The 27,017-nt window shown below is 33.1% G+C and overlaps 3 protein-coding genes across 10 annotated transcripts; all 3 read right to left on the bottom strand.

The window, feature by feature from the left end:
• Positions 1 to 658: 658 nt before the first annotated feature.
• Positions 659 to 9,068, bottom strand: LOC114399363. Its single transcript, XM_028361551.1, has 9 exons — positions 8,886 to 9,068; positions 8,584 to 8,774; positions 7,080 to 7,448; positions 6,744 to 7,003; positions 4,478 to 4,619; positions 3,949 to 4,320; positions 3,708 to 3,839; positions 3,500 to 3,628; positions 659 to 3,389 (listed from the first exon to the last, which is right to left on the bottom strand). The coding sequence occupies exons 2-9, from the start codon at positions 8,707 to 8,709 to the stop codon at positions 1,095 to 1,097; spliced, it is 3,825 nt and encodes a 1,274-aa protein (XP_028217352.1). The 5' UTR covers positions 8,710 to 8,774; positions 8,886 to 9,068; the 3' UTR covers positions 659 to 1,094.
• A 6,971-nt stretch (positions 9,069 to 16,039) lies between these two features.
• LOC114398108 (probable protein kinase At2g41970) lies at positions 16,040 to 19,407 on the bottom strand. 2 transcript variants are annotated; one of them, XM_028360252.1, is made up of 7 exons: positions 18,837 to 19,407; positions 18,179 to 18,432; positions 17,959 to 18,085; positions 17,605 to 17,878; positions 16,670 to 16,802; positions 16,467 to 16,553; positions 16,040 to 16,369 (listed from the first exon to the last, which is right to left on the bottom strand). In XM_028360252.1, exons 1-7 carry the CDS (start codon positions 18,931 to 18,933, stop codon positions 16,244 to 16,246), a joined length of 1,098 nt encoding a protein of 365 aa, XP_028216053.1. In that variant the 5' UTR covers positions 18,934 to 19,407; the 3' UTR covers positions 16,040 to 16,243. The 2 variants fall into 2 exon arrangements, with proteins under 2 accessions (XP_028216053.1, XP_028216055.1); XM_028360254.1 differs by lacking the exon at positions 18,837 to 19,407 and having other exon boundaries at positions 17,959 to 18,068; positions 18,179 to 18,252.
• Positions 19,408 to 21,801: 2,394 nt separating this feature from the next.
• On the bottom strand, positions 21,802 to 26,348 carry LOC114397937 (E3 ubiquitin-protein ligase SINAT2-like). Of its 7 annotated transcripts, none has more exons than XM_028360013.1 (4): positions 26,216 to 26,348; positions 24,211 to 24,506; positions 22,844 to 23,230; positions 21,802 to 22,376 (listed from the first exon to the last, which is right to left on the bottom strand). In XM_028360013.1, the coding sequence occupies exons 2-4, from the start codon at positions 24,430 to 24,432 to the stop codon at positions 22,056 to 22,058; spliced, it is 930 nt and encodes a 309-aa protein (XP_028215814.1). In that variant the 5' UTR covers positions 24,433 to 24,506; positions 26,216 to 26,348; the 3' UTR covers positions 21,802 to 22,055. The 7 variants fall into 7 exon arrangements, with proteins under 7 accessions (XP_028215814.1, XP_028215816.1, XP_028215812.1 ...); XM_028360015.1 differs by having other exon boundaries at positions 26,212 to 26,339; XM_028360011.1 differs by having other exon boundaries at positions 26,129 to 26,314.
• Between the last annotated feature and the right edge of the window lie 669 nt (positions 26,349 to 27,017).

Genomic DNA, 27,017 nt, shown 5'->3' with positions numbered 1-27,017 from the left:
TGATATTAAAAAAACTATGAATGAAAATATTTATGCATGTATAAGTTCAGTATGGATTATATCAATTTTCAAAATTAAATTTAAAATCCAATGCAATCCAATTTTTTTGTTCGATTTTTAATTTTTTTATCAATTTTTTTTTTCAAATTTTGTTGAATTATATCGATTTATGAACACTTCTACCGAAAATACTATACTCAACACATTAAAAACAGAAAAGGAGAATGAAATTATATGCAAGACGAGGGAATAAATTTAAAATAATATTTAATAATTAATTTAATTTAAATGTACTAAAATTTTAGATAAATTTTATATTATCATTTAAATACAAATCATCTCGTATAATAAATTTATTAACTTTTAAAAATAACTTGTAAAAATCATACTTAATGTGATTTATTACACTAGTAAACTTTCGATTAAAAAGTTTCAAATCAAACTTCAATTCTCACAAATATTACTTTAAGAATATTTCGGAATTTTCGCCTCAAAAAGGCGAAAGCACCAAAGAAAGTAGAATAGAGCAAATATGGCCGAACAAGACTTGGATCATTCTGAAAGGTGTTTATGCCACTTCCAATCAATCTACACATCAGACCCCCATTAAAAACTAGGAACACTTAAATCTTTTGCAAGTCTCTACACGACAAAATTGTGAGATTCGCATGAAAGGATCTAAATTTGAATTCATACAGTTATCCATCGGAGGGAAAAAAAAAATCAACATCAGACAAGCAAATGCTTTATAATCATAATGACAATGTCAGCTCAAAAACTCCAATACAGCTTTCACTATAAAGACTGTTTTGGTTTCAGTATAACAAAAAGAATTATGAAGAACAAATGCTTCATTGAAACTTTTGGGTGACTATGACCTCACACACACAAAAAAAAAATACCAACACTTTCAATCTTTCTCTGCACCAAAAAAAATAATAGAGACAGTTGGGCAATAATTAGCTAATCAAGCTATAGGCTAAACTGGAGATTGCTGAAAGGAAGCTTATTGTTCACCAAATTACAAGGTACTCAAACCTCAATTACCACATGTGAAGATAGGGACTGGATTCGACAACAGCCACCTTATCATTTTAGAAAATTGAAAACCTTAGGTTATTACTTGTTGCAAACAAGTTGTATTCCTCCATGGCGGGAGTCTCTTTCTTATTGCAATTATGAACCTTTTCGACATGATCTGCAGAGCTTTTTGAGGAAAAATCACCAACAGTATCACCATTCAAAGATGTGAATGCCGATTTACATCCAGTTGAAAGGGCTACAGGTCCACCAAAATGAAACAAGGAAAAATCATTGTTATTCTCAAGTGACTTGGCAGAATTATCATGCCTAACTTCTCCATGTGATGCTGGTTTTTTGGAAATAGGTCCAGCTGGAAAGACCCTTTCTGCAAAAGATCCATTAAGATGCTCTGGCAAAGAAGCTGTCTTGGAAACTCGAGTCCGCTCCTCTGCATTTAAGACATTAGCGCTGGCAACTGGCTGATAAACTGGAACACCAGGGTTGAATAAGGAGGTTGGTTGCTGTAAGGCTCCATACTGCAAGCAGAAGCGATGGTCCTCATTTAAGCCATATCCAAGAGGGCCGGCATATAAATAGGGATTTGAGTGTGGGAAGGGTATCAACCCATTTGTGGGAGCTGCTGGCCATGAAACTGGATTTTGATGGAAATAACCCATTGCTGAAGGAGCTTGAAACACTGGAAAATGTATATTTTGGTTTGACACCGGTGGAAGCATACTTTGAGATTGAGAACACACATTAGTGGTGGAAAAACAATTGTCAAAATTTTGGGCAGTTTCCACAATAGGATTCCCCAATGCATAATTTCTTGTACCATCCAAGGATGAACTAATTAGTGAGCTTGGATTTCTTGTCAAACCCTCACCATTTGCATTCTGGCTATTCACTATAGAAACATCATGACAATGAGACAAGACAGTTTCGACGCAATCCAAATTATTTCTTAATTCGGATTGCCGGCTAGCATCTTCTGAATCTGATGTGATTGAGGATTCTGTATTTTCATGGCTTGATGAGGTTGTATTATTATCACCCTCACTTAGGCATGATGAGCAGTTATCAGAACTAAAAGTGCTACTTTGAGTTGAATCAGAAGAATTATTTAAGGCAAAGCCTCCAGTTGGACATATTCCAGATTCCTCCAAAGCAATTTCCGTAGAGCTACAAGAACCTTTAGCTTCTACGTGAAAATCATCTTGACAGCGTTCATCCACTCCACTAAATCTTTTTGAATTACATTCCTCGTCATCATTTTCACCTGAATCAACAGCTTCTCCAATAGACAACTTGATCAGATCAGACTGAGCTCCTTGAACTTTAGTGGCCCTCAAAATAACATCAGAGTCAGAATTACTGCGCAGATATTTCTTTTGAGATTCTGTAGGCTCCCAAACTTTCTTCGATTGAAACAAATCCCTGCTGGGGTAGTTCCCCGAGATGATTTTGCTTTTGGCTCTTCCATTACTCTCATGCATATAGTCTACTTGATTATTCTTATTACCACGACAAAATTGCTTGGATGTATCTCCTGCAGATTCAGACTGACTGATAGGTTTTGTCTCCCGACTAACTCTAGTCATAGGAGAATGTTGCTCAACCCTAGTCTTATATTCACTATTCAAGCTACAACTGCAAGAATGAATATCACATCTGTCATTCGTCCGATTCTTGGAACTATAAAACTTCTCATTATACTTGGGAGGACCAACATTTCGACAATTGGATTTTGTTGGGACATTTATTCTTGATTGCCTACTCAACCCATTCATTACCCTGGATGATATCACAAAACTCTCTCCATAATGTCTTGGCTCAGATCTGCCAACCATCACACTATTTTCTGAAACAACTGCATATCGCCGTCTGTCAGACCACTTCATAGGCATATCAAGTTGAAATTCTTTCCTACATCTTAGTCTTCGATGAGAGAGCATTGATTGTTCAATTGTAGACTGACCCATCTCATCTTTTGTATTTGAAATTTCTTCCCCGCAATCATCATGAGAGAGGTCATGTGGTTTCAAAGTATTACACTCACTAGAGAATTCTTCATCTTCGATGTTAGGAGAATCATCCCCCAATAGATTAGTTTCATTTGCTTCAATAACTAAACTCCTGCAGCTAATAGGATTATTTTGCTCCATATCAGCAACTGCAGACAATTCTTCCTTTGAGATTTCAGGAGAACCAAGAGCATCATTTGATTCCGAACACTTCTTTTCTTTTTCTTTTCCTTTTAGTCTTTCCTTCCTTCTAAGCTTTTTCTCCCTTTCCTTTGTCCTTCTCCTCTCCTTGCGTTCTTCTTCTTCACGTTTTTCCTTTTCTTCTTCTTCAAGAAGCTTCATCTGTAGACAAAATCATGCAATTGGGATTTAGAAGTGCATTTTAAAAATAGAAACAAGAGCTTTTTTTCCTGTCCCCAACAGCTTTTTTCCTAAAAGCAAAAAACTAAGACCTGCTTTTCCAACGTAATGATTTCTTTGCATGCTACATGCACTCGATCCTCCAGCAGTTTTAGTGCAAGACAAACGAATATGCTATGTGCATTTTGGCGTGCTGTCCCTTCTCTGAAAGCCTTTTCAACCTGAAAGGATAGTACACAGTCAGTGGTAGTCTGGTTGAACACAAACAAGCACAGAAAACAATACTAGTGCTAAACATGCCTGTTCTTTGAAAATAACAGTGGCAGCATCTAGCAGAAATTCTCGAGCAAGTTCAGGGCTTTTTGCATGCTTTTGGGGACGGGAGCATTCTCCATCAAGCTCATTTCCATCCTTGTCAACTGAATCATCATCCTAAGAGCATACATTTTATAACATGAAGCTTACCTCATAACTAATTATCAAAATCAAATGAATGATGGATAATTAACAAGGCTTATTTTCTCAGGGAAACTTGGATTACCTCTTCTTCCTCGGCCTCTTCAGCATGCTCAAAGAACCTTCTGATACTTTCCCCTTTTGTGATTGTAACATAACCATCTCCTACAATTAACCTGCAATGTACACACTGTTGACCCTTCAACGAATGAGCTTTAACAGAAAGTTCAGTACAGCGTCCATCTAATCTCCAAGCTCGGAGGGTAACAAAACATGCACTCAAACCACCAAGATCCAGGCCACTGGCTCGAACACATCCATTCAATCCAACATTTTCAAATTCCAAAATGTCAGATTTTCCTTCAGTTGTCCCCACAGCCCACTCAAAGTGATGATAGGTTCCCGCTGCATCAGCAAATGTCTGACGCCAATCAGCTTGAACTGAGTCATCAGATACCTAATAAAAGCAAATGGATAGATGTTGTGTTAGGTAGAACTTCTATTCTAGTTGCCAATAGCTTGATAAAACAATCTTTAAATAGATACTTTGTAGACTCTTCCACTAAAATCTCAATCACCATAGGTTTTACACGATAGAAATGTGAAAGTCACACCTCATATTGAAAGGCAGAGTCAGCAACACAAAACCAGCTGGTGCAACGAGGTTCTCTGCGAATGCGCTTCAGTTCTTTTAGTTCCTTGTATTCTCGAATAACATTTCTTCTACAATCTCTGCAAAATCTCTTGCTATCAAACCTAATAGGCATGGTCACTCATTAGTAAAAACCAAAAGCAGAGAACATCCTTATTCTTAAAAACATACAATTATGTATATGTATATGCATATAGGGCAAAAGTGATCTCACCAAATACTATAAAGCTTTGAAGCAAAGCTTCAAAAATAGTTTCTAATGATGACAAAATAGATTAAATCATGCTAGGAATGAACAAGTAGGCATTGCTTTTATGTATTCAAATGAGCATTAGTACAAAATGTTCAAAAGAAATGACTAAAAAATTTATAAAAAAAATCCATTCTATAGTTAATAACACAAAAGACCCACTTGATAATAGAAAGCAGCAAGTTCTTTGACCCAGTACAACGAGACAGCACCAGACACAATGTTGGAAATTTTAAATAAACAGTATGGAACATAAGTCTTCACTTAATATTTTTTTGCTGACAGAGACATAAACACTCAAAAGTTAAATAAACCAGTAATAACATGCAAAAAGAAAATAGTGCAGTGAATCTATAATAGATAGTTTTCCACTATATATCAGAAAGATAAAGTTAACATTCCAATCTACCAAGGTTCCTTTGTCAAAATCACTCTGAAGGGGCAGAAGCTGACTTGTCCATAATTTATAACTAATAGGCTATTCTTCAAATTCTTTTCTTGTTTGTTTTTTTTTTTTTGCTCAGCAAAAAATATTTAATATATTTATAGGCTAGTACCAGTGGTACTGAAAGTACATAGGAATAAATGTGAATCCTGCTTTTCAGAATATTGGGAAAGAGCTGGAGACACAATGAAGTGTTACAAGAATTCACCCACACCTGCCCCCCTAATTACAGAACCCTTCTTTTCTTGTTTGTTTGTCTTTCTTAACTCAAGTTCCATTAATTAAGGATCTCATAATACTCACTCCACTTGTGTTACCTTTTAACAAATCTCCAAACAAAAATTATCACCAACACAAAAGGTCAGTGGACATTAATGTTTTAGCTAAATTGTTGCCAAAACCTTAATGAAAATCAGTAATCACCACACCATTTGAGTAGAGAATGATGTCAGTTTCAATCCTAACAACGGCTTATCTGTTGATTTATCTTCTCAATAATTGCATGAAAACAACTATTACATAGCATAATCAATTTTTACCTAATAATCCATATCTGCAGTCCACAAAGTCCCAAAGTATCTAACTGTCTCCAACAAAATTATCATTTTTTACCGAAACTACTTGTGTATACAATTCACAAGTTCCAAGTAATCAAATTGCCTAAACCTTGCGATGTCATAAATGATGGCTGTCCTATAACATCCTGAATCATTCTGCTTCTGCGGGATTTTATGTTATAATAATTCTAGCAAGAGTCTGGGTAATAGTTTTTAATCATGCAATGTCTAATCTAAAATATCATAAGCAAGAATCAGGGCAAAACCTTCAAAATATCAGACAGGCTATGCCAAGAAATGCAATTAATAGATTCATCCTTTAGTTGACCCTGGGTAAGAGAGCTCCAGGGCAATATGAAAGCAGACAGAAGATACACATACTCAACAAAAAACTGAAGAACATCACATTACTAACAGACATCTAATAAGAAGCTCTCCCCCATACAGCCTATCCTAGATAAAAGTTCTAATTTTCAACCTAAAAATCCATGAATCACTACAGTATTTCCCATTACATGACAAAATTATGTAACACAAACTTTTTTTCTATTTATATGGCACTTTTTCATCATCATTTACTGCATTGCTGGAGAATTTTTTAACTCCATGCCTATGATAGAGTTCACTGTTCACCTTTTTAACCATCAAACCGGCAGCTCAATTGTCCTAGAATCCAACAGATAGTAGTTGAATACAACAAATCACTTGTATATAATGGGTAAGAATATCGAACCCCCAAAATCTTTAGTTTTTCTCATTATTCCACCTAACACTTTTTTGAGGTGATCCTAACAAAGATGGTCATATTCAGGAAATTTATTTTAAACTTTCAGAGGCATTTTCCACATTCTCATTCTTTGTATGTCAATTTCAACTGTATGACTGCTTCTAGTATTAAATTTATATTATTGTTAGTAACAATTCTCACTTATCTAAGGCTTAGGACAGTGTAAGGAATGAAAAAATCGATAGACACCTGTACATAAGTCTCTCAATAAAATCTTCCTCCTTCATTCTTAGAAGAGAAAGCCGCATCTCGTCTCCCAGTGCTGACCAAAAATCCACAAGTGTATCACATGAAAGTCTGGCAGTATGCAGGGCACAAGTTTCTCTTGTCCCATGTCCTCTGCCATAACTAACTATTCCTTGGCTTATCCAACCACGGCCTCCCCCGCCACAGGCATCAGGATAAAGCAGTTCCCTTTCCCGCTCCCTAGCACGTGCCTCATCAAATACCTAACACGGACAAAATTTTAGCTACCAACAAGGAAAAGAATGGGATAAGAATCTAATATAAATGAGACGCACTTACAATCTGCAGTCCTTTCAAAGACTTTGAATACAAGTAGCAGCTCATAAGTGTTAATGAGCCATCACGTGCTGTAGTCAGACCTCCCCAAGGATGGATAGATGGATCTTGAATTTCATCTTGGCATCCATTGATAATGCTTGATCTGTCATTATTTAGCTTTCTCAAACCTCCAGATCTGTTGCAAGGAAAGTGAGCATCCAGCCCTTCCTGTTGCAAAGATTTACCATACATAGCAATCTGCAGAAAACCTTCAAGAAGCAAACCATTGCACCTGGAACAGTACATATTTTTACGAGCTTGCTCAAACAGGGATTGTTTGTCTATCCTCAAGAGTTTTTGCCGAGCTTGCAGCGACAGCTCACTCCAGAACTGTATGGCAAAAATGTAATGCACCAATAAGAGACAAAGTAAACATGTCACAAGTTGCATTTTTATCAAGAGAACAAGGTAAGCATGACCTAGGTCAGAGCTTAATCTATGTGAAATATGGTTTTAACGTGGCTGCAATATTTCTGTTTCTAAGGTCTTTGCAACCACATTGAATGCATTTACCCACAATTCCCTTCAATATTGCTAATCACAACACAACTGCACTACGACCTGAACCACAATTTTCAAACCACTAGTGTGAATTAACATCAATTTAAAACCACTAGTAGGAAGCATGGATATGAAACAGACACAAATACGATACAAAATAAACCAAAGTTTCAAATTGCAGTGGCAAATGTGGTTTTGTTGTGGTCCTTGATATGGTTGATGCAGCCACAATTGTGGTCGTGATGCAATCACAAAAGCCTTAATATTGCAACCACAATAGCGGCAGCAGATGTATTTTAAAACCTTGAAATAAACAAGGGAATAAGACGAATTTTTAAAATCACATGAGACGACACGTAGCAAGGGTATAACATACAAAAATAATATTAACACATAATTAAATACTAAAAGTAGAGACATTAATGTTTCAAAAGCAACATTTTAATCGTTGTACACACAATAAAATAATAGTATCTGTCTCATTATTGTGGCAGTGTACCATCCGTATTGTTACAAAATTAAAAAATAAATGAAAGTTAAAAATGGTAGGACACAAGTAGAAGTATCTGTTAGTGTCCGACTCTGATGCATGTACTTTTAAATCCATTTTGAGGTTTGTGTGATTCACTGTTGATAATTCATTGCCCCAGCTAGAAAAGTATCATCCATGTTAACCTTGAGTTCAAAAAGATGGCAAATATTGTTCAATGGACAACAAATGAACAAGTAACAAGAAATATCAGAAACCATCACTGAATGGCATTTATCAATCAGAAAAACACTTAAATTATAAATCCAAAACCTGCAAAAGTAATTAAACAAGTGTTCCCACTGTAAGATCCAATATAAACCCAATCAAACCATCACTATTAACACAACAATCAATACAAAACAGTGATCCAGCAACAATCCAAAATCCAATACGAAAAAACAATTAACTAAAATAAAGAGAATTATTTGGTACCTTCTGGAGCTGATTGTAGCTAACGTCGTCCGAATTCTTCGACCAGAATCCATTTGCAGAAAGCGAACACGTCGGTGTGGATGAGCCATTAGTGAGATGTTCATTCCTTTGCGCTAATCCCGGCATTTTCAAAACTCAGCGAGATTCATTCACCAATGCTTCCACCGTTCATGTCAAAATTTTAATCGATTCTGAAATCCAAACCAATCGGATGCAAAACAAAATAAGCGAGAATTGATGAAAACACAGCCAGAAACAACAGATAGATCGAAATGAACATCGATATCAAATTGAAACCGAACCGAGTAAATAATTAGCCAAATGAAGACGCAAACGCGATCGAAGATGTGCGAGAATTGAGAGTGTGTGTGTGAGAGAAGCGATGTGAGGGTTTCTTATCGAAGAGGATTGAGACGAACACGATGAGATTTGGAGGTGTGAACGACTGCGTGTCTGAACGAATGAATGAATATATTTTTTTTGTGGAGAAAAAGAAAGAAAATAGGATTTGGTTTTTACTTAAGGCGCGGTAAAAACTCAAAAACAACAATAAAGCCCATTTGTTTGTTACTTATCACCAAGGATTTAGCACCCAACCAAACAAAATAAAAATAAAAAGTTTGGATTAATTAAGAAGTAATATCAAATTAATATAATTTAATGTGGTGATTGTAATTCGTAATTTTTCTAAAGTAACTCATAAAGCAGAAAAAATAACTCAATATTTAAATATGAGGATTTTCTTCTATTCTATTGAGTAAATAAAAATTATATGGTTATATTAATGTGTTTCTTTGTACACCAAAAAATAATTCATTTGTTTCTTCTTCAACGTGGATATAATATATTAATGATATTGATTCATCATCAATGACACCAATATATTATATATAAAAAAATCTAACCTGATTGATTAAATAAGATATGCAAATTATTATAAATTTTTTAACATTATTTTTTATTCTTATTAATAAAAAAATATTAATGATATCGATTAGGTTGTATTTATTTTTAAATATGGTGTTGTATTTTTTTATAATAAAATATACGAAAATGATAAATTTTAAAAATAATCTTATTAAAAACACATCATGTCATTATCGAGTAAGCAAATCTACTAACATATAATTATTTCAGTTTAATTAATAATTTTAAGTTTGAATCATATATGTTGCATTTAATACGTAATAAAAAGGAAAAACCCAATGATCCATAGTAATTTTATTTAACTTAAGTAAATAGTTTTGAATTTGAATCTAGATATATAATAGCGTTAAATACTTAAAAAAAATGTAACTACACATAATAATTTCACTTAATTCCGAAAGAATGTTTCCTATAAAAGATATTTATAGTCTCGTATGAAAAAAAAACATAATATCAATATTTGATATTATATATTATATATTATTTGATAATCTGTTCTAAAAAATATTAATATTTAATTATGGTACAAAATGTTTTAAAAAAAATATTTTTTCTTCCTTTGTTATGTTATTTTTTGACAGGATAATACTTATCTAATTTCATTAATCATCAATCTCTCCACACAACACAAGGAATTACATATATGATCAAAAACATAAAAGACTAAGATATAATGGAGCTATCTTTGTTCACTCCTTAGCTTGTCTCTTGACAAATCTGATAACAAAGGATGAATTTTGAGCCAATATCTCATTAATTAAAAACCCTCCTCTGATAAATCAGCATTGGAAGATCTGATTTTATCAACCACAAGCTTACAATATTATTCAACTCCATATCCGCTGCATACTTCAACGTTGTCAGCAAGCTCAAGATTCTCCTTCCTGGATGCTTAAACAAGGCGCCCCCCATGTTGTCCTTGCCACTATAAAGCTCCCTTGATCATCAGGAATGATCATGTCAGCTCCTGTTCGATTTTGATGTTCAAAGAAGCTTGCATGCATCCACATTGCACTTCCAAAGACCCATTGTTGGCTTTTTCCACTTCAAATCGTCACTCCCATAAGGCTCGACAATTTGCATGTGATCATACCTCTGAACACTTATCCAGCTCTGATAAAAGTCATCACTCCTCCTCACCACCGAGTCATCTGAATATTGGATATTGTTCCAAACTTTATCATTGCGCCTCCTCCAAATTTCCCACATCAGCATGCATGGCCTTACGATTTCGTTGCACAGCTTGCAAGCATGAGAGAAGGTTAAAAATAAGATGTGAGCACGACTCACCATTCACAATCATGCTCTCCAGAATTTGTCTCAACTGGACTCGATCCCAGCACCCAACAATAGCATCACACGTGAAGAAGATGTGCAAAGAAGTTTCCACCTTTCGGTCACAAAGAGGGTACAAGAGGGCAATTGTTAAGGTTTGCTCGAGTAGCTAGGGTTACACTCTCTACAAATCCTCCAATGTAAGTTCCTCACTCTAGGAGGGTATTGGCATTCCAAATCAAGTTCCTTTGTTATGATATCTACTACTCATTTTGTAGGAATTTAATTATTATATAGAATTGATTTAATGCATTAGCTCGTCTCACATAAATGAATTAGTGAAAATAGTGTTCAAAATATATTTATGCTTCAAAAAAAGTGAGAATAGTGTTCAAAATGTATTTATGCTTCGAAAAAAAGTGAGAATAATGTTCAAAATATATATTTAAATACAATGTTGTATAAAAAATAAAACTTGAAACAAGCATAAATATATTTATTATAATTTTAATTAAAATGTAATTTATCTATTCAAATATATTTATGCATTATAAATTTTTTAGTTGTATAAAAAGAAAATATTTATGTTGTGTAATGCATAAGCTAAGGTGCCTTTTAAGAAAACGCATATTTGACCAATATGTTTTGGGTTTAGCAAAATGGTTGATTTAATCATCTCCCACAATGTGAAAAACCAAAGTTCAAATTTTATTGGAGAGACACTCATATTTAGTGTCTATTATTCCTTGAACAATATTACTTATTTACTTTCAAATAAAGATATTTGTGAGGAACAAAAAAAAATATAAGCATTGTGGTAACTCTTTGATGTCTTGTTTGGAAGAAATGAGAGAAATAAGGTAGGTGAAAATAAAATGAGTGAGTGAAAATAAGCTACAAATAAAGAAGAAATGAAATGTGCATTTGGTTGTAAAAAAAAATAGAGAAGAGATGAAAAGAGAAATAAAGAGATAAGCGGATATAGGATAGAAGGTCCCGTAAATTTTAAAATTATTTCTAATTCAATCTTAAGCAAATTACATAATTTTCATCTCTCTGTCACCTCCTAATTTTTTTATCTACCTGCAGAGGCTAAAAATATTAGAACAAGAGGATGTATTGCAAAAAAAAAAAAACATTTCTTTTAAGTTTATTAAATTTTTTTCTTGTTATATTAAAACTTCACCATATAATCTTTGACCTATTTTTGTTACTTGAATTAATTTCCGATGGCTTCAAAATCGAAGATAAAAATAAAAGGAAATATCCTTTGGCTTGAATTCTAAAGTTTGGAAATCTACTACTATAAGACACACAAAACACAAGGAGGGTTGGATTGTGTTAGAAAAAAAATTGCAAATCATTTTAAAAGATGCAATTTTCATCTAATTGACAGACGATATACTAAAATGATTTTCAACAAGAACAGATGCAATAGAATTTTGTTATAAAATTTTCAAAAACAAGACAACAACATATTTTGAAACATAAGGTTAAATAACAAAAAGCAAAAAAAAAAAAAAAATAAAAGAGAACAATTAAATTTTGATGCTAATTTGTCTTTATCATTGAGAATATGTCAAGTTCTTGATTAATCACCAAGTTCCATTATATCATCACAAGATATAAATATTATTTTCAAAATCACTTATGGCTTTTCAACCTAAGTAGTTTAACATATCTCTTCAAGGAAACACCTTAAGTATTCTTTAACCAATCACAAAGACTTGGTTTAAGGGTAAGGTCACAATCTTAAGCATCTTAACAAACCGATGTACAAAATTAGGCTTAGAATTTTTTAAAGAAACTAAGACTACAAAAGCATTTCCGAAGCATAAATACAAGTATTGTTCATTAAGTTCTCTAAATTGTGTTTCATTAACTTTTGGCATAAATACAAGCATTTTTGAAGCACAAATACCAGCACGAGACCAATTATATTCATTTTGTAGGAACATCTATAATAAACGTCAAATTTACTAGATTTTTATATATATTTTATGACGTTTATTTGATCTTTTAGATAACTTTAGATCTTGTTTTCAATCAAATTAGCTTTAAATTCAGTTTTTACTTTGTCTTGGTAGAATTTTATGTTTTAGTTATTTTTAATGAATTTTTTAATAGTTTTTCAGTAAAAATAAGTCATTCTGATAGAGCTCTAGAGGTTCAAAATAAGCAGAAAGTTATGGAAGAAGAAATTACGGAAATTGAAGATAACAGCTAGGAAAGTCAAGAGTAAGATATTTTTCAAGGATAAATCAGTTGAAGAAGAAGATAATTATTTGAATTAATTAGATATATTATTTGTTTATAATTTCTTGTGATTGTCTCCTTAATTAAACCTAGTTACAATTCTATAATTGAGCCTTGTTGAAACTCAAACATGAATCAAGTACTTAATTGAGATTATCTCTAGGGATATAATAATCTTGGTTAAGTCTCGCTAATTCTCAACCATTAATAATGATTAATTGTGTTGGTATGTCCAAGGGATTGGGTATCAGGCAAGTAGTTTAGAATCTACGAACATGCAAGAGTTGGGGTAGAATACATTAGTGAACTGACTATGAGCAAGAAAAATGAGTAAAGAATTGTGAAGTTACAATGGATCGAGCGAATTCCAAGTTTAAACTTAGACATTCATTCATCAAGATCGACGTCACCATCTAAGTCTAGTACTTATATCTTTACTTAATTATTTTATTGTCATTTAATTTTTATTGTAGTTTTTTATGCAATTTATTTTGTGAAAATCACAAAACAAAAATACAAAAAACCTAGTTCTTAGTTAAATAATTACATGACATCTCTCCTTTATTCCTTTGGGAGACGACTTGGACGATAATTCAGTTATTACATCATGATTGAGTTACACTTGGTCTATAAGTTGAATCTAACATAAAATAAAATCCTAACAATCTCCTTTAGCCAATTGCCTTTCATGAATTGTGTAGGATTTTTTTGGTTGAACCATGACATCTCTTGGCATAAACTTAAAGATTAATCTCCTAAGATATTGATATTTTCATTTAAGGGTTGACCTCTCATAATTGTCTTAAGAACTTTATTTTAATGACCATTTTGTAGGTAATTATCTTAATATTTCAATATATCTAAGCATGTTTGGTCTTATTTATAATTAAGTTTTGAATAAACTAGAATAACTTTAAAATAGTTTCAATATTTGATTTTTCATCTAATTTTAGTTCATTTTGGTGTAGAAATAAATGAAAAAAGAAGACAGATGGTGTTGAGACCCAATTTAAGACTCTTTCAAAGGAAATTTTTCATGCTACAAGGGTTAGACATGTTAGGCTTAGTGCATACTTCAAGCTAAGCAAATTTTTTCTCCTGCAAAGTAATTAGACTCAACACACAGTCATTTACAACAGTTTTATTTTGCATGCAGGCTTAGCACACGGTCACTTAGACAAGTGTTATTTTTGTATGCGCACTTAGTGTGAAAGCTGAGCTTAGCATGCAAACCATTATACAAAAACAACGGTGCAATTTGCTTAGCCCTATTTAAGCTACAAGGTTGCAAATTTAAGGCAGATTTGGTTGGGGAGTTGTTTAGGGTTGAGGGGAAGGCTGGGAAGCTCTCTCTCCCTTACTCTCCATGGCCTCCCTACCATTTTTCATCATCTATTTTCTTCTTGTGGTTATGTAGCTATGTAGTTAGATTTAGTCATTTTGGGGGTTGATGTAATTGAACCTATCCTTATGTTTACATTTTGATTATTAATCTATGTTTATTGTTCATTATTAAATATTCTCTTCTATGCATTAATGCTTATTGTGGCTTGATCACCCTTGGCTTGATGTTGTGGTTTGAATTGTCATTGGAAAATGCTTTTGAACTTAGATATGGAGAGGAACATCTAATGGGTTTTGTGTCTAGGGATAGAGAAAGGCTTGTTAGTCATCTTTTAACTCTTGTTCTCAAAACAAGTCACTTGGTTAGATTAGTCCACGGATTGATAGTTTGGTCAAGGGGTTTAAATTTTTTTCATCCGAGGGATCGCAGTTTTAGTATTTTAGTGAATTGATGATAATAATTGAGCTTTGAACTATATGAGTGGCCTTTGTTTGAATGAAGAGGTGATTTAGTGAAATTAACCCCAATTATTTTATTCTTGTTATTTTACTTCATTTTATCGCACTCCAAGTGTTTATAAAATTTACCCAAAAAGAGTTTATTGTTCTTTTGCTCTTGAACTTTATGTTTGTTTAATTTATTGTTATTCACATCATTGCAATCAAATTATAAACATTGTTTCTGAAAGTCATAGTTAGTGAACATTGTTATTTTTTCTAGTATTACGCGAGTCCCTGTGAATACGACACTCAATCTTACCTTGTATGTATTACTTGTGCAATTTGGTGAACTTATTAATTGGTTAACGACCTCTTCCAACACATGTTTTTCTATACACAATTTAAAAATTGAACTCATAATCACATGTTTAAAGAATAAGATTATTTACAAACCATGTCACATCATGTTAATTGAATTGTGTACGATTTATTATAGTGAGAATGATTTCTTTTTTAGATTTAGTTCTTTCACTTTTTTATCATGATTTCCATTTTCTTTTGTTACTGTCACATAAATTTTATATACAGTTGGTGAAACCACATTGATACTAAATAACAATATTAAATAGGCTTAATTGCAAATTTAGCCCCCTATTTGTCTCAATTTTCAAATTTGGTCCCCATATAATTTAATTCACTAATTGAGTCTCCTATTTTTTTGCAATCGGATAATTTTAGTCCCCAACTCCGAATTTAGACGTTGACAGTTAATTTTTTACATTGACCACCACATGCCGTACTCTTATTGGAGACTAAATTTCGTGCACCTAATCAACATTCAATAAAAACACAACACATGACGGTCAACATAAAAAAATCAACTGTCAACGTCCAAATTCGAAGTCGGAGACTAAATTTATTGGATTAAAAAAAATGAGAGACTCAATTGGTGAATTAAATTACAAGGGACCAAATTCATGAGTTGAGATAAACAAGGAACCAAATTTGCAATTAACCCTATTAAATAAATAGTTATTCAAAAATCATATAAAATTAACAAGTACTAAATTATGGGATAGGCAATACAATAGAGTTTAAAATAAGTATTTATACCATAGCAGCAGTCAGTAGTCAATTACTAGCATAAAAAGGATGAAAGAATTCTTCAACTAACATAAGGTTTTTGAATTTTCTTTTTCTTACCTTTGATTCTCATAGGCCAAATTTTGGTCTCCATCATTCATTCCTTACGTGTACAAACATATGTTTCCAACTAAAAAGGAGAGCAAGCAAACCAAATCATCTTTGGCATAGCATAATACAATCTATACGACAATGAAACCAAATCAACTTCCATCATTGTGTTACAAATTGCACAAAAATCTAATAATCCTCATGATTAAATGAGATCACAATGTCAAGCATGAGAGTCGGGACCAGCTGGTTTTGCATTGAGAAGTGGCTGGAGAGCTTTGACAACAATGGTCATGTTTGGTCTGAAGTCAGCTTCATACTGAACACAAAGTGCTGCCACAGCACCCAACTACGTATATCCACGTCAAATAATCAGTCACTAGCCTCAAAAGTATATTGTATATTACATAGTCCAACTGTAGTGAAAGAAGAATAAAGGAACAAACCTTAGCAATAGCCTTTGGAGGATAGTCATTGTTTAGCTTAGGATCCACACATTGTTTCACTTTGTCCTCACTAAGCCTTGGAGTTGCCTGAAATAGTTAAAAATAACCAATTATCAAAATAGTAGACTATAATGGAAAAGTAAACCAATTAAGGTCAAATATACTTTAGAAAAAAAAAACTATTAAGGTCATCAAACACATACCCAAGTTACAAGACTTTGTTGTCCTTTGGGCATTGTGTGATCTACTGGCTTTCTTCCTGTCAAGAGTTCTAAAAGCACAACCCCAAAACTGTAAACATCACTTTTCTGGGTTATCTGCCCTGTCATGGCATACCTGAAGATGAAAGTAGTCATTTTTAAAACAAAATCAAAAGTTGCATTAACATGAAATTATTTCTGACGCTCAATGGATAGTGTTTACATAGGATAGATAGTGGTTATTTCTAACATGAAATTATTTCTAATACCTGAAGATATGCTTATTCATGTTATGTCTACGTACAAATATTTTTCAATTTTCATATAAGGTTATGGCTATTATTAGTCATATGACAGTTATTAAGCCTGCTCCATGTTAATGAAAAACAGTATAAGCTATAAATTATATAACAACTGATTCATGGAAGAACTTATTTATTATAGTTGGTGGTAATGTTCACTGTAAATATAGAAGAGAATTAGTAAAGAAACACAATACATGAAGAGAGAGTGTGAGAAGAGAGATTGTAAAATAAAGTCACTTTGTTGAGAGAGAAATATCTTTGTGTGAGAGTGTTATCATTTCTTCTAACCATTGAGTGAGATACTCGGGTTTGTAGAGTGATACATTATTTGGAGTGAGTTACAATCTTGTAATCATTTTTGTGATAGTGAAATATTTTTTGAAACGATGACGTGGATGTAGGCAAGAGGTGTGAAACCGCATTAAATTCTTGTGTTTGCTATTATTTTTCTGCAATGTAATCTTTATTGTGTTCTTACAATCTTTTTTGGGTGTAAGTAATTTTATTTGTAAGACTATTGATTTCCCAACATTATATAACAACCGATTCAACTCAAGTTTTTTTTTCAATCAAGCAGAGTTGACATTAATTGTATCTCAAATTAAACTGAGGAATGTTTCTTTAAGGACATACTCTGGGGCATGATAGCCAAATGTTCCCAAGACTCTTGTTGAATGTAGCCTGGCGGCTGTGTCAGAAGACTGATTTGTTAAGCTGAAATCAGCTATCTTGGCCTCATAGTCGTTGAACAGTAAGACATTGCTAGATCTAACATCGCGATGAACAATAGAAGGCTGAACCTTTTCGTGAAGAAACTCTAGACCTTTAGCTGCACCAAATGCAATTTTTGCTCTCTGGCTCCAACTTAATACTGGACCAGGTTCAGCCCCTTGTACACCCTTCCTTCCTGACAAAAGCAAAAAACTAGTGTTCAAACAAAGAACCAGCACTATTTCCTCAACTGAATAGGGACAATGTTGGACCTACCATGTAACACATCATGCAAAGAACCAAGACTTGCATATTGATAAACCAAAAGTCTGTTATCTGCCTCTAGACAATATCCAATCAACTCCACAAAATTGTCATGCTTCAGTCTTGAAACAATCGATAACTGCATGATCCATAGTGACACGTGCAACAATATCATGAATGATGAAACACAGTATTGCTTCAATGGTTTTACAATCGCAAATCAAAATCTTACCTGAGCCGCAAAATCTGAGTCAGGTTCTGCGGAAGAACTGGTATCCAGCTTCTTAATTGCAGCATCAGTACCATCACTCAATTTTGCATAGTAAACTCGTCCATAAGAACCTTCGCCAATAAAAGCCTTTGTACCAAAGTTTCCTGTTAACCTGTTTAATTCATCCAATGGCATAGAGGGTATCTCAATCGGCAATACTTTCTGCGGGGCACCACTCTTCGCAACATTTCCCCTAGGCTCTCCTCTATCATTACCTACATTCATAGAGGGTTACTGCAAATTATTACCCATAACCTTGCCGAGGAAAGGTGTCATAGAGTATGTAGTTAATTTCAAGAAGAAAAAGAGTTTGTCAATGATTGGATTCCAGTTCACTATTATAATGTATGACATAATAATGGGAGTGACAAAAATAATGAAATTTTAAGACATGTTAGCTTTTGTCACAAAGGTATTTGAGGGACAATGTGGTGATTTAGAATACCATATTCATATATCCAATTATATTTTTGCTTTCAATTGTTCAGTGAGTGTCCAAGAGCACGAAAAACTTCTAACAATAAGAACAAAAACTGTAGATACACCTATCAATGTTGAAGCAAAATACAAAGAAAAAGAAGCATACATACATATATATATACAAGAATGAAGATGTTACCTCCTCCGTATGTGCTACCCCCTCTAGGTGGTGCAGTTGGGTATTGGTTTGCCGGGGGCCCGCTGCTCTCCTCCTCTGCACCTCCGCAGCACAACATAACTTCAAGTAGTCCTAGCTCTAGCTGCACTCTCAATAAGCCATTCACAGTAAACGAATGAATCACCTGAAAGTATTTCAAGGCTCAAAAATTTTTCCAACACAAGTGTTGGTGATGGGGAAACTACCTTCAACATTCAATTTCACTGCCCCCCAACCAATTTTTCTTTTTAACTGGCTTATTAGACAATGTGAAAATATGACAAAAGTCCAATCACAAACACACAAAAAGATATGGACAAAGAATCTCAATTGTGAAATTGCAGAAGACTAATATTCGTGACATCTGAAACGAGATTGAAAAAAAAATCGTGGGGTGGACTCTATGCTACTTCTTTCTTTGGTCATGCGTATCAGCTATACCAAGTCTCAAGAACTTGTCTCCAATTCTATATATTTTTTGATAGAGGAGATGAGCATAATCAATAGAAAGTTAACCGTTTGTTCCTATAGGATCAAGACGCAAAAATAATAGCAACATGTATTGATTCTCTCTTATTCTTCAAGATTTGAAAGAGTAATAAATTTATTGTTGATGGACTGCGCTAATAAGATCTAAAAGATGCAGGATTATGAATGTGTTTTGGCGTTGTTGACAGGACAAAATCATCAACCCTGCGTAAAAACAATATATTGACACGGAACAAACATATGAAAGACATTATCTCTATATATGTTGTTACCTCAGGAAAGTTGTGATGAAGAATTACGTTCTATAATGGCAGAGACGATAAGAGGGCGACAAAGAAGAATATTAGAAAGAGAAAATAATAATAAATAAAAAAACAAAGACTCAGGGAATGGGAAATGCATAAGGAGGCAAATTTGGATATTATTTTAGTTTCTAAGTTTCGTGTAAGGAAGCTTGGTTTGGGAAGAAAGGCACATGTTATTGTGTTTCGCGGGAATGTCGGGTATGTGAAGAAGAAACTTAACCGAAAAACTAGAAGCTAACCGATTGCGGTGTTGTGTTGTGTTGTATGTACGAACGTACGTGCCCCCACGATGCATGCACGTCCTTCGTTCGTTACCTACTATTTTAGTGTTGTCTTTATTATATGGTTATTGCTATTCTTATTCTCTTCTCTTCTGACAGCAAACACACAACGAAAGTAAAATCAAAATGCTGGTAATTTTGTACCGATGTAGCACCCTGCTCGTACGAGGTCCCTTGGCTTGCATTTCGTTTTCATGCAAGGATTGGATTTAGTAGTACCTGTCTGGCTATAACTCTGTTATCATTGTTGCCCAAAACTTATGAAATTGTTTAGTTAAAAATAATGATTAATTTTCATTAAAAATCGTGAGTACACGTAATATAATATGAGTATTTTATTTCCAATAAGATTATTTCATATCCAAGGACTCATCCGTATATACTATTCACACACAAAAATTAAATACTTTATATAATAAAGTTTTAAGACATTAAAAATATGTTATTTTTCAAAACATGTGGCACTTTAATTTTATTATGAGTTTAATAGTTACATACTTTTAGTGTAAAAATTCTGTATACGGTTAATTAATTAAAAATAATGATTATATCACTTTTAAGATGGTTGTTATAAAATTCAATAAATTTATTATACATGTAAAATTATTTTTAAAACTTTGAGTTTAGTATCTATGCTTTGTCAATGTAAAAAAAACTTACTCTTTTATCATATTAGAAATCAATATAAGAATGAATTTTTAGGTGATTATGATAAAATTCAACCAACTTATCACACACGACAACTTATTATTAAATGACTATTTAAAAAGTCTTTACAATGTTAGTGTAAATATTATTTATTCAAAAACTTTTATACTAAGTAATAACAGTATATGTTAGGTTTTATTTGAATAAATTTTTCTATAACTACTTGTGAGAGAAAAAATAATGATAGGTTTTTCCAATAAGTTAAAATTAGTTTATACACAAGTTAATGTCCAAAAATTCTTTCATATTAATTTCTTCCAAAGTTAATTTGGACTTATACATCAACTATTTTTAACTTATGAAAATATTTTTTTTCAATTTTTTTCATTTTCTTCTCTTATAAATGTTGATTAAAAAGTTTATTCAAGCATTAACTTATTAGACTTTTGTTTTATTACCATGGACTAGGGGCCTTGGGCTATGTCTGAACGGGCGGCCTTACAAGCCCAGAACTAGAGGGACCTAAAGATTTATTAAAAAAAAGTATATAGTTGTGTACTATTATTTTATAAATAGATTGAAATTATTATCTCATTTTATATTATTTTTTATTCAAATTAAAATGTGATATGTGAATAAAAAATATTAATTTATTAGTTAATTTTTTTCTAATGTGTTACATTCATAAAATCCATGTTGAATGGATTTCAGCTCACTGTAAAGTATTCCTTTCATAAACAAGATAAAAAAAAAATACAAACCAAAACTCAAATTAAAAAATTAAAACTAAAAGTAACTATCTTAATAAAGAATAAAAATATATGTAAATTTTAATATGAAATAATTATTTTTGTTGGTGATATACGATGGTGTCATAGCTAAAACATTTTTTTAGGACACAAATACATAAATTAATTTAAATTATATTTTTAATTAATATATTAAATTTAACCAATAACTAAAACAATATAATAATTTATCACATATCACGAAAACCAAAATTCTATAAATTAAACCAACGAAAATCAATGGGTCACCACCTCACATTTTTTGTTTCAGGAACCATACATGTAGAATTTATTAAAACAACAAAAAGTCAAAAACAAAACAAAAAAAAGTGAAAAACAAGTCCTTGATACTTTCCTGTAAGGTTGGCTTTTACGTTTGAAAGTTATTATATTAGTCTGTGAGTATTAACTAGAGAATATCTTTAGTGCACCAAAGTTAAAAAAATAAAAAAATAAAAACTTGACTGTGTAAGTTTGATTTCCAATATTCAGAAGCACATAGTTTTGTCCAAAAAGGAAAGATGGCTGAGCCAAATTGAAAGTAACCCTCACCACTAAGACACAAGGTATACGGAATGAAAGACAAATCTATGGAGAGATAAGTTAAGCAGACATAGTGCTTCATTCTTTGCCAGAGACCAAAATCTTAAAACAATGGTTACATCTCTAATAATATTATATTTACATGTCTCATTCTTCTCTCCATATACGACCAGTGATTCTTAACTTCAACTCTTGTCTTTCTCCACCAGAAAAATAAAGGGCTAGGTTCCTCTGAATTATAAGCCCATCTTGACTATCTCGAACTTTTCTATGACTGTCCCGAATGCTCCTTGGAATTCCTTGCCATATAAGCTTGCGCCCATTTGCACCAACCTCCAAGCTGTAGCTGAATTTCTTTGCTTCATTGTCATCACCCATGAATCGCAAAAATGCCATATACACTGGAGCTGAGCCAAGCTGGAACGCCTCAAAGTGCAAGCAGAAATGCCTTCCAAAACTATTAAAAACCTGCAAGCAAGAAACTTCAACATGTCAAGTGGGGATCTTTATATTAGGCTTTAGGATCATGAGGTCACAAGAACATTTGTGATAACATGTATTCAGAAAATGAAAGGTGGATCCATAAAGAAATGTTTAGAAACAAATCAAGGAGGAAAAAATTCCACCGTGCAAGTACATTCCATGTGTTCAAATTATTCATCAAAAGTCGAAAGACTATGCCTACATATATGCCATGTGACCCATGACAATTCTGAATATTACTTTCAGAGAATTAAAAATAGTCAGGAAGTAGATATTTTTAAAAAACAAACGAGCAAGGCCATGTGCACATGCACACTGCACACATTAGGGGATATGGCATCAGACTACACTGATTAAATAACAAAAATAACATGTAAAAAACACCAATCCATGAGAAATAGCACATAAAATCATCAAACAGTCCGGCCAATATAATTCATTAAATAACTTACAGTTAGCATCCATGTGGCATTTTCAACTTCATGTGGATTTGCTTTGACATATCGGTGATTGAAGGTACATCCATCATGCATGTCAACCTTGTGATCATCCTTGAGATGAGCAACAAGAGTAGGGATGTCACCCATCACAGAGCACTCAGATCCAGCATAGGGACAATTGTATGGACGAAATCCGCAATTTTGCTCATGCTTCAGCTTAGTATAGTACGGGAATATATCATGACAACCAAGACTCTGATATCTGCAAGGAAGCTCCAATGATTCTGCCACTTTCTCCAAAGCTAAACACCTTATATTCCCAAGATCATGATGGCAGGATGGGCAGATATTATGGACTTCAACTTTACAATGGGAACATAATGTATGGCCATTTGGGCACTGAAACACACAATGCAACCATGTGCGAAATATTAAAAATTAATAAGAAAGTTACAAGACAGGATAAATTCACAGTAATCAAGTGAAGTGAAAATAATGATTAAAGAGTTTCAGAATTTCAGCGGGTTTTAATAACCATATACCATAATCCAACAGTCCTCTCAGACAGTAGAATAGGCTCCGCAATACATGTGGATTATATGTACATAGCCTTCATTGAAAAGGTCCAACAATAACAATACTAAATTAGCAACACTAAAGTCAATTTTTATATAATTGTCTTCTTGCTTCTCCTTCCTACCCACTTGAGGGTAAATCTCAATTAAAATCCACCACCCTTAGCATAAGCCATTCAACCATAATATTTATAAATATAGGCTTAGAATCAGCAAGTCTCATTCCTGAACTTCCTTTTGCAGGATGGGCAGGGTATCCAATTCAAATTAAAATAGAAAGTGACTATAAAAGGCAATAAACTTATTAAGATTTTTACCTATTAGCTATTGCTCGGTATACTCCAAAATATCCACTTATGTTAAATAAATGATAAAATGAATGACAAGTGATGAGGAGCAAATTTGGATGGATAACTATCATGCAACTCACATTACAAAAAAATTGAATAGATAGCTATGACAATTTCATCAAACCCCAAAGATTCATCCTGATCACTACATCTCTCCATGTTTCATTCAAGATCAATGACTAAACTTATCCCACATTGTCCAGGAAATTAAGGTTATGAAAATTAAGTTTAATATGCACCAGCACTAAGCTGCATGATGCAGCCTTTGCAATGAAGGATAAGTACCCAAGTGATATTATCTTCAAATGGAGCCATCCTACAAGGACTATGGAGATAAAAACTCATAATGCCACTATTCATATGCCTCTATCTATTTCATGAGTGCAACTTGCATTTCAAGAAAAAGTTTTTCAAACATACAGACCCCCAAAATAAGAAATTACAAGCACTGCACCTGGTGAATTGGGGGATACATCAAATTCTTGCAAACAGGGCATCCAAGTAATTCATACACCCCATTGTTTGAACTAATTCCACTCTTTCCACTCAACCCAACGCTAGATTTTGTGGATGTAATGTTACTCTTGGCCTCAGATTTAGCTTTCCCCGTTTCGTAATCTGAAGACATCAGGTGAGATTCAAGAACTTCTTTGAAAACACTGCTTCCAGGAGCCATTGCTAACCCAGATCTACAGTATTTCTTTCCGGATGACAAGGAACCAGAGCTCCTGCTTTTATGGCATGCTACATCTGTTATACAGTCAAAAGGTAAATGCATAAGAACTTGCATAGTAGATGCTATTATAGTCAAATTTTGATATTCTTTACAATAAAATAGGGGGGGAAGAGAAAAAAAGAAACATGCAAGACCAATTAAGACGTGATTTTTCAGTCAGAATGAAGACCTGATAGAGTTTAAGTAGGATAATTTAAGAAAGTTAACCTACATTCACATGCAATAGTAACTAGATTAACTGCAAATTTGACTGCTTTAGCATTTCTGGAAAACTTCAAGTAAACAAAAAAGTTTCTTTTAGCAGTATTGACCATGATTTCTGGAATCAAGAAAAGAAAAATGTCTGGAACATGAAAAGAACATCATATTACATAGTTACCCCAAAAATGCATATCAGCAAACTGGACCTTCACTGTCAATGCATGCTAACATGGATCAATTAATAAATGACAATTTTCACAACAACAGCAAAGTCTTCTCCCACTAGGTGAGGAATAAATGACAATTTTCGCATAATATAGAAATTAAAATAAGTCAGTATTTGTAGTCATTGAAGCATGGCAGAAACATAATTTTCTTTTGCAAATATCAAGCAAATAATATGCCGGTCTATAAGCAAAGTCACTTAAGTGTTTATAGAAAGACAAGTAGAACATATATATTTTACCAAACAATGTCATTCCAACTGCTAAACTAATATGAAACTGTTAAGTTATATGTTCAAAGCTTCAAACTGCTTGAGCTTTGAGAAGGGTGAATAGAACAAGAAACATACACAGACCAAAAATCATAAGTGTAAACAGTAATTTCTTACTGGACCCCCCTAGGCCACGGGAGGCTCATTTTACTGGGAAAATCCAAAACCCAAATATATTTTCAAACACGTTGCTGAATAGGACATCTCTTCCTATTCACTAACATTGACCCTCATCTTAGCTCTTTGTATTCTAATGCAACGATGCTAATGCAAACAAATTCTATTGCTTAATGGCATCTTGCAATTCCTGAACCTTAAATTTAATACAAAACTGAATCTAGATATGGATCACCATCCCTTACCTCTTCCCTCATTCAAATTATCCATCAAAGAGATCAAGAAGAGACAGAAAATCACAGATATAAAAGAATAACCCAAAACTTCAATTAGGCAGCATAAGCATTCTGGTAGGCTTTGCCAAAAATACTACCTTCTCGTACTCAATCCAACCAATCAAAAACCAGAACAAAAAGAAGGAAAAAAAATACTAAGAGCAATATTTCAAACAACAACCATTTAAAAATTTATTATCTGAAAGAACCAATCCCATATATGAAATCACAGAGCAACAAAAATCAATCACATGACAGCCAAATGCAGACGAATCTTGAACACATACGTTCAAAACCATCACCAATCAGAGGGAAGAAACAAAAAACCACAGATGTGAAATTTTCAAAAACACATAAAAAAACAAACAAACAAATAAATAAATAAATAAACAACAAAATACCCAGTTGAGAACTCCGAGCCTTATCTGCGTGCGTGTGTCAAAAACAAAACAACTGGGGGAAAAATTATGAAAAAATCATAATGCAAATGAAACAAGCGACGAGAAAAAAGCATCGAAGGAAGAGCTCCGGGAGTTACGGAAATTACCCCCCGCTATGGAGATTGAACGAAAAAGCGTGTCTTGTTGGTATGCATATGGATATTGAAGAATTGAATAATAATAATAATACCAACGTTTTTTGTTCTTGTCCTTCTTTCTTCTGCTTCGAAATCGCTGGATTGATGATTTCCCTGTATGGTGCTCTCTTTCTTTCCCTTGATTTATTTACTTATTATTTATTTATGTCTCTATTATCACAGTATTGTTTTTTCTGTTTTTTTTATTTTACATTTAGTTTTTGAGTTTTGGGAAAAATAATGTTTTTGGGGGCTTCGTCTCTGTTGTCTGGTCTCGTTCCTAACGATACGTTGCCAAGACAACAAGGTGGTCCAAGTGACCCTTCCCGCACGCGACGTTTAAAAAGTAAAACGCTTTTTTTTTTTCATTTTTGGGTTTTTTTAAGGAAAAAAATAAACTGATTGAATGTTTAGTGTATGAATATTAAATTCTTTTTTTATCTTTTCTCATATTTTAACTGCTTCCCCTAATTGAAAGGATAACCTTTGGAAATGTGTTTTTTTTTTTTCTCCTCATTTTTTCTTGCATTGTATTGTAGTAACTGTTTCCCTTAACTGAAAGGGTAAATTGGTGAGATGACACATCAGAGTCCACCCAAATGTCATGATTTGGGGAGTTATTAATCCACCCAAAAAGTTAATTCGGGGAGTTATTTTGCCTTTAATTTCGTTCTCTTTTTTTGACCAATGGTTCACTTACTACATATTTAATTTCTTTCAAATAAATAAATTTCAACTTTTTTGTATGGAAAAAATATGTTGAAATTTATTTTCACTATATTATAAATGTTTGTTTTAAACAAAAATGTCCCCCATATAAAATAAAAAAATACAGTCGTTTCTTCTTTTTTTTTGTGTC

This window comes from Glycine soja, chromosome 19, assembly GCF_004193775.1.
Source record: "Glycine soja cultivar W05 chromosome 19, ASM419377v2, whole genome shotgun sequence".
NCBI lineage: Eukaryota > Viridiplantae > Streptophyta > Magnoliopsida > Fabales > Fabaceae > Glycine > Glycine soja.
Note: the sequence above shows the minus strand (reverse complement) of the source record. Positions and strands in the feature narration are given on the sequence as shown.

Bases quoted from the DNA above. Each gene is read 5' to 3' on its own strand.
- LOC114399363 (XM_028361551.1), bottom strand. From the start codon at position 8,709: ATGCCGGGATTAGCGCAAAGGAATGAACATCTCACTAATGGCTCATCC. The intron at 7,449-8,583 runs GTACCAAATAAT...TTTGCCATACAG, and splicing joins GCTACAATCAGCTCCAGAAG to TTCTGGAGTGAGCTGTCGCT. The intron at 3,629-3,707 runs GCATGTTTAGCA...CTATCCTTTCAG, and splicing joins CTGTTATTTTCAAAGAACAG to GTTGAAAAGGCTTTCAGAGA.
- LOC114398108 (XM_028360252.1), bottom strand. From the start codon at position 18,933: ATGTTGTGCTGCGGAGGTGCAGAGGAGGAGAGCAGCGGGCCCCCGGCA. The intron at 18,086-18,178 runs GTAAGATTTTGA...TGGATCATGCAG, and splicing joins ACTCAGATTTTGCGGCTCAG to TTATCGATTGTTTCAAGACT. The intron at 16,370-16,466 runs GTTTGTTCCTTT...GGATATACGTAG, and splicing joins CTCCAAAGGCTATTGCTAAG to TTGGGTGCTGTGGCAGCACT.
- LOC114397937 (XM_028360008.1), bottom strand. From the start codon at position 24,806: ATGGTCAATACTGCTAAAAGAAACTTTTTTGTTTACTTGAAGTTTTCC. The intron at 24,507-24,703 runs GTAGGTTAACTT...ACTGTATAACAG, and splicing joins AGTTACTATTGCATGTGAAT to ATGTAGCATGCCATAAAAGC. The intron at 23,231-24,210 runs GTGCAGTGCTTG...TGTGTGTTTCAG, and splicing joins TGTATCCCCCAATTCACCAG to TGCCCAAATGGCCATACATT.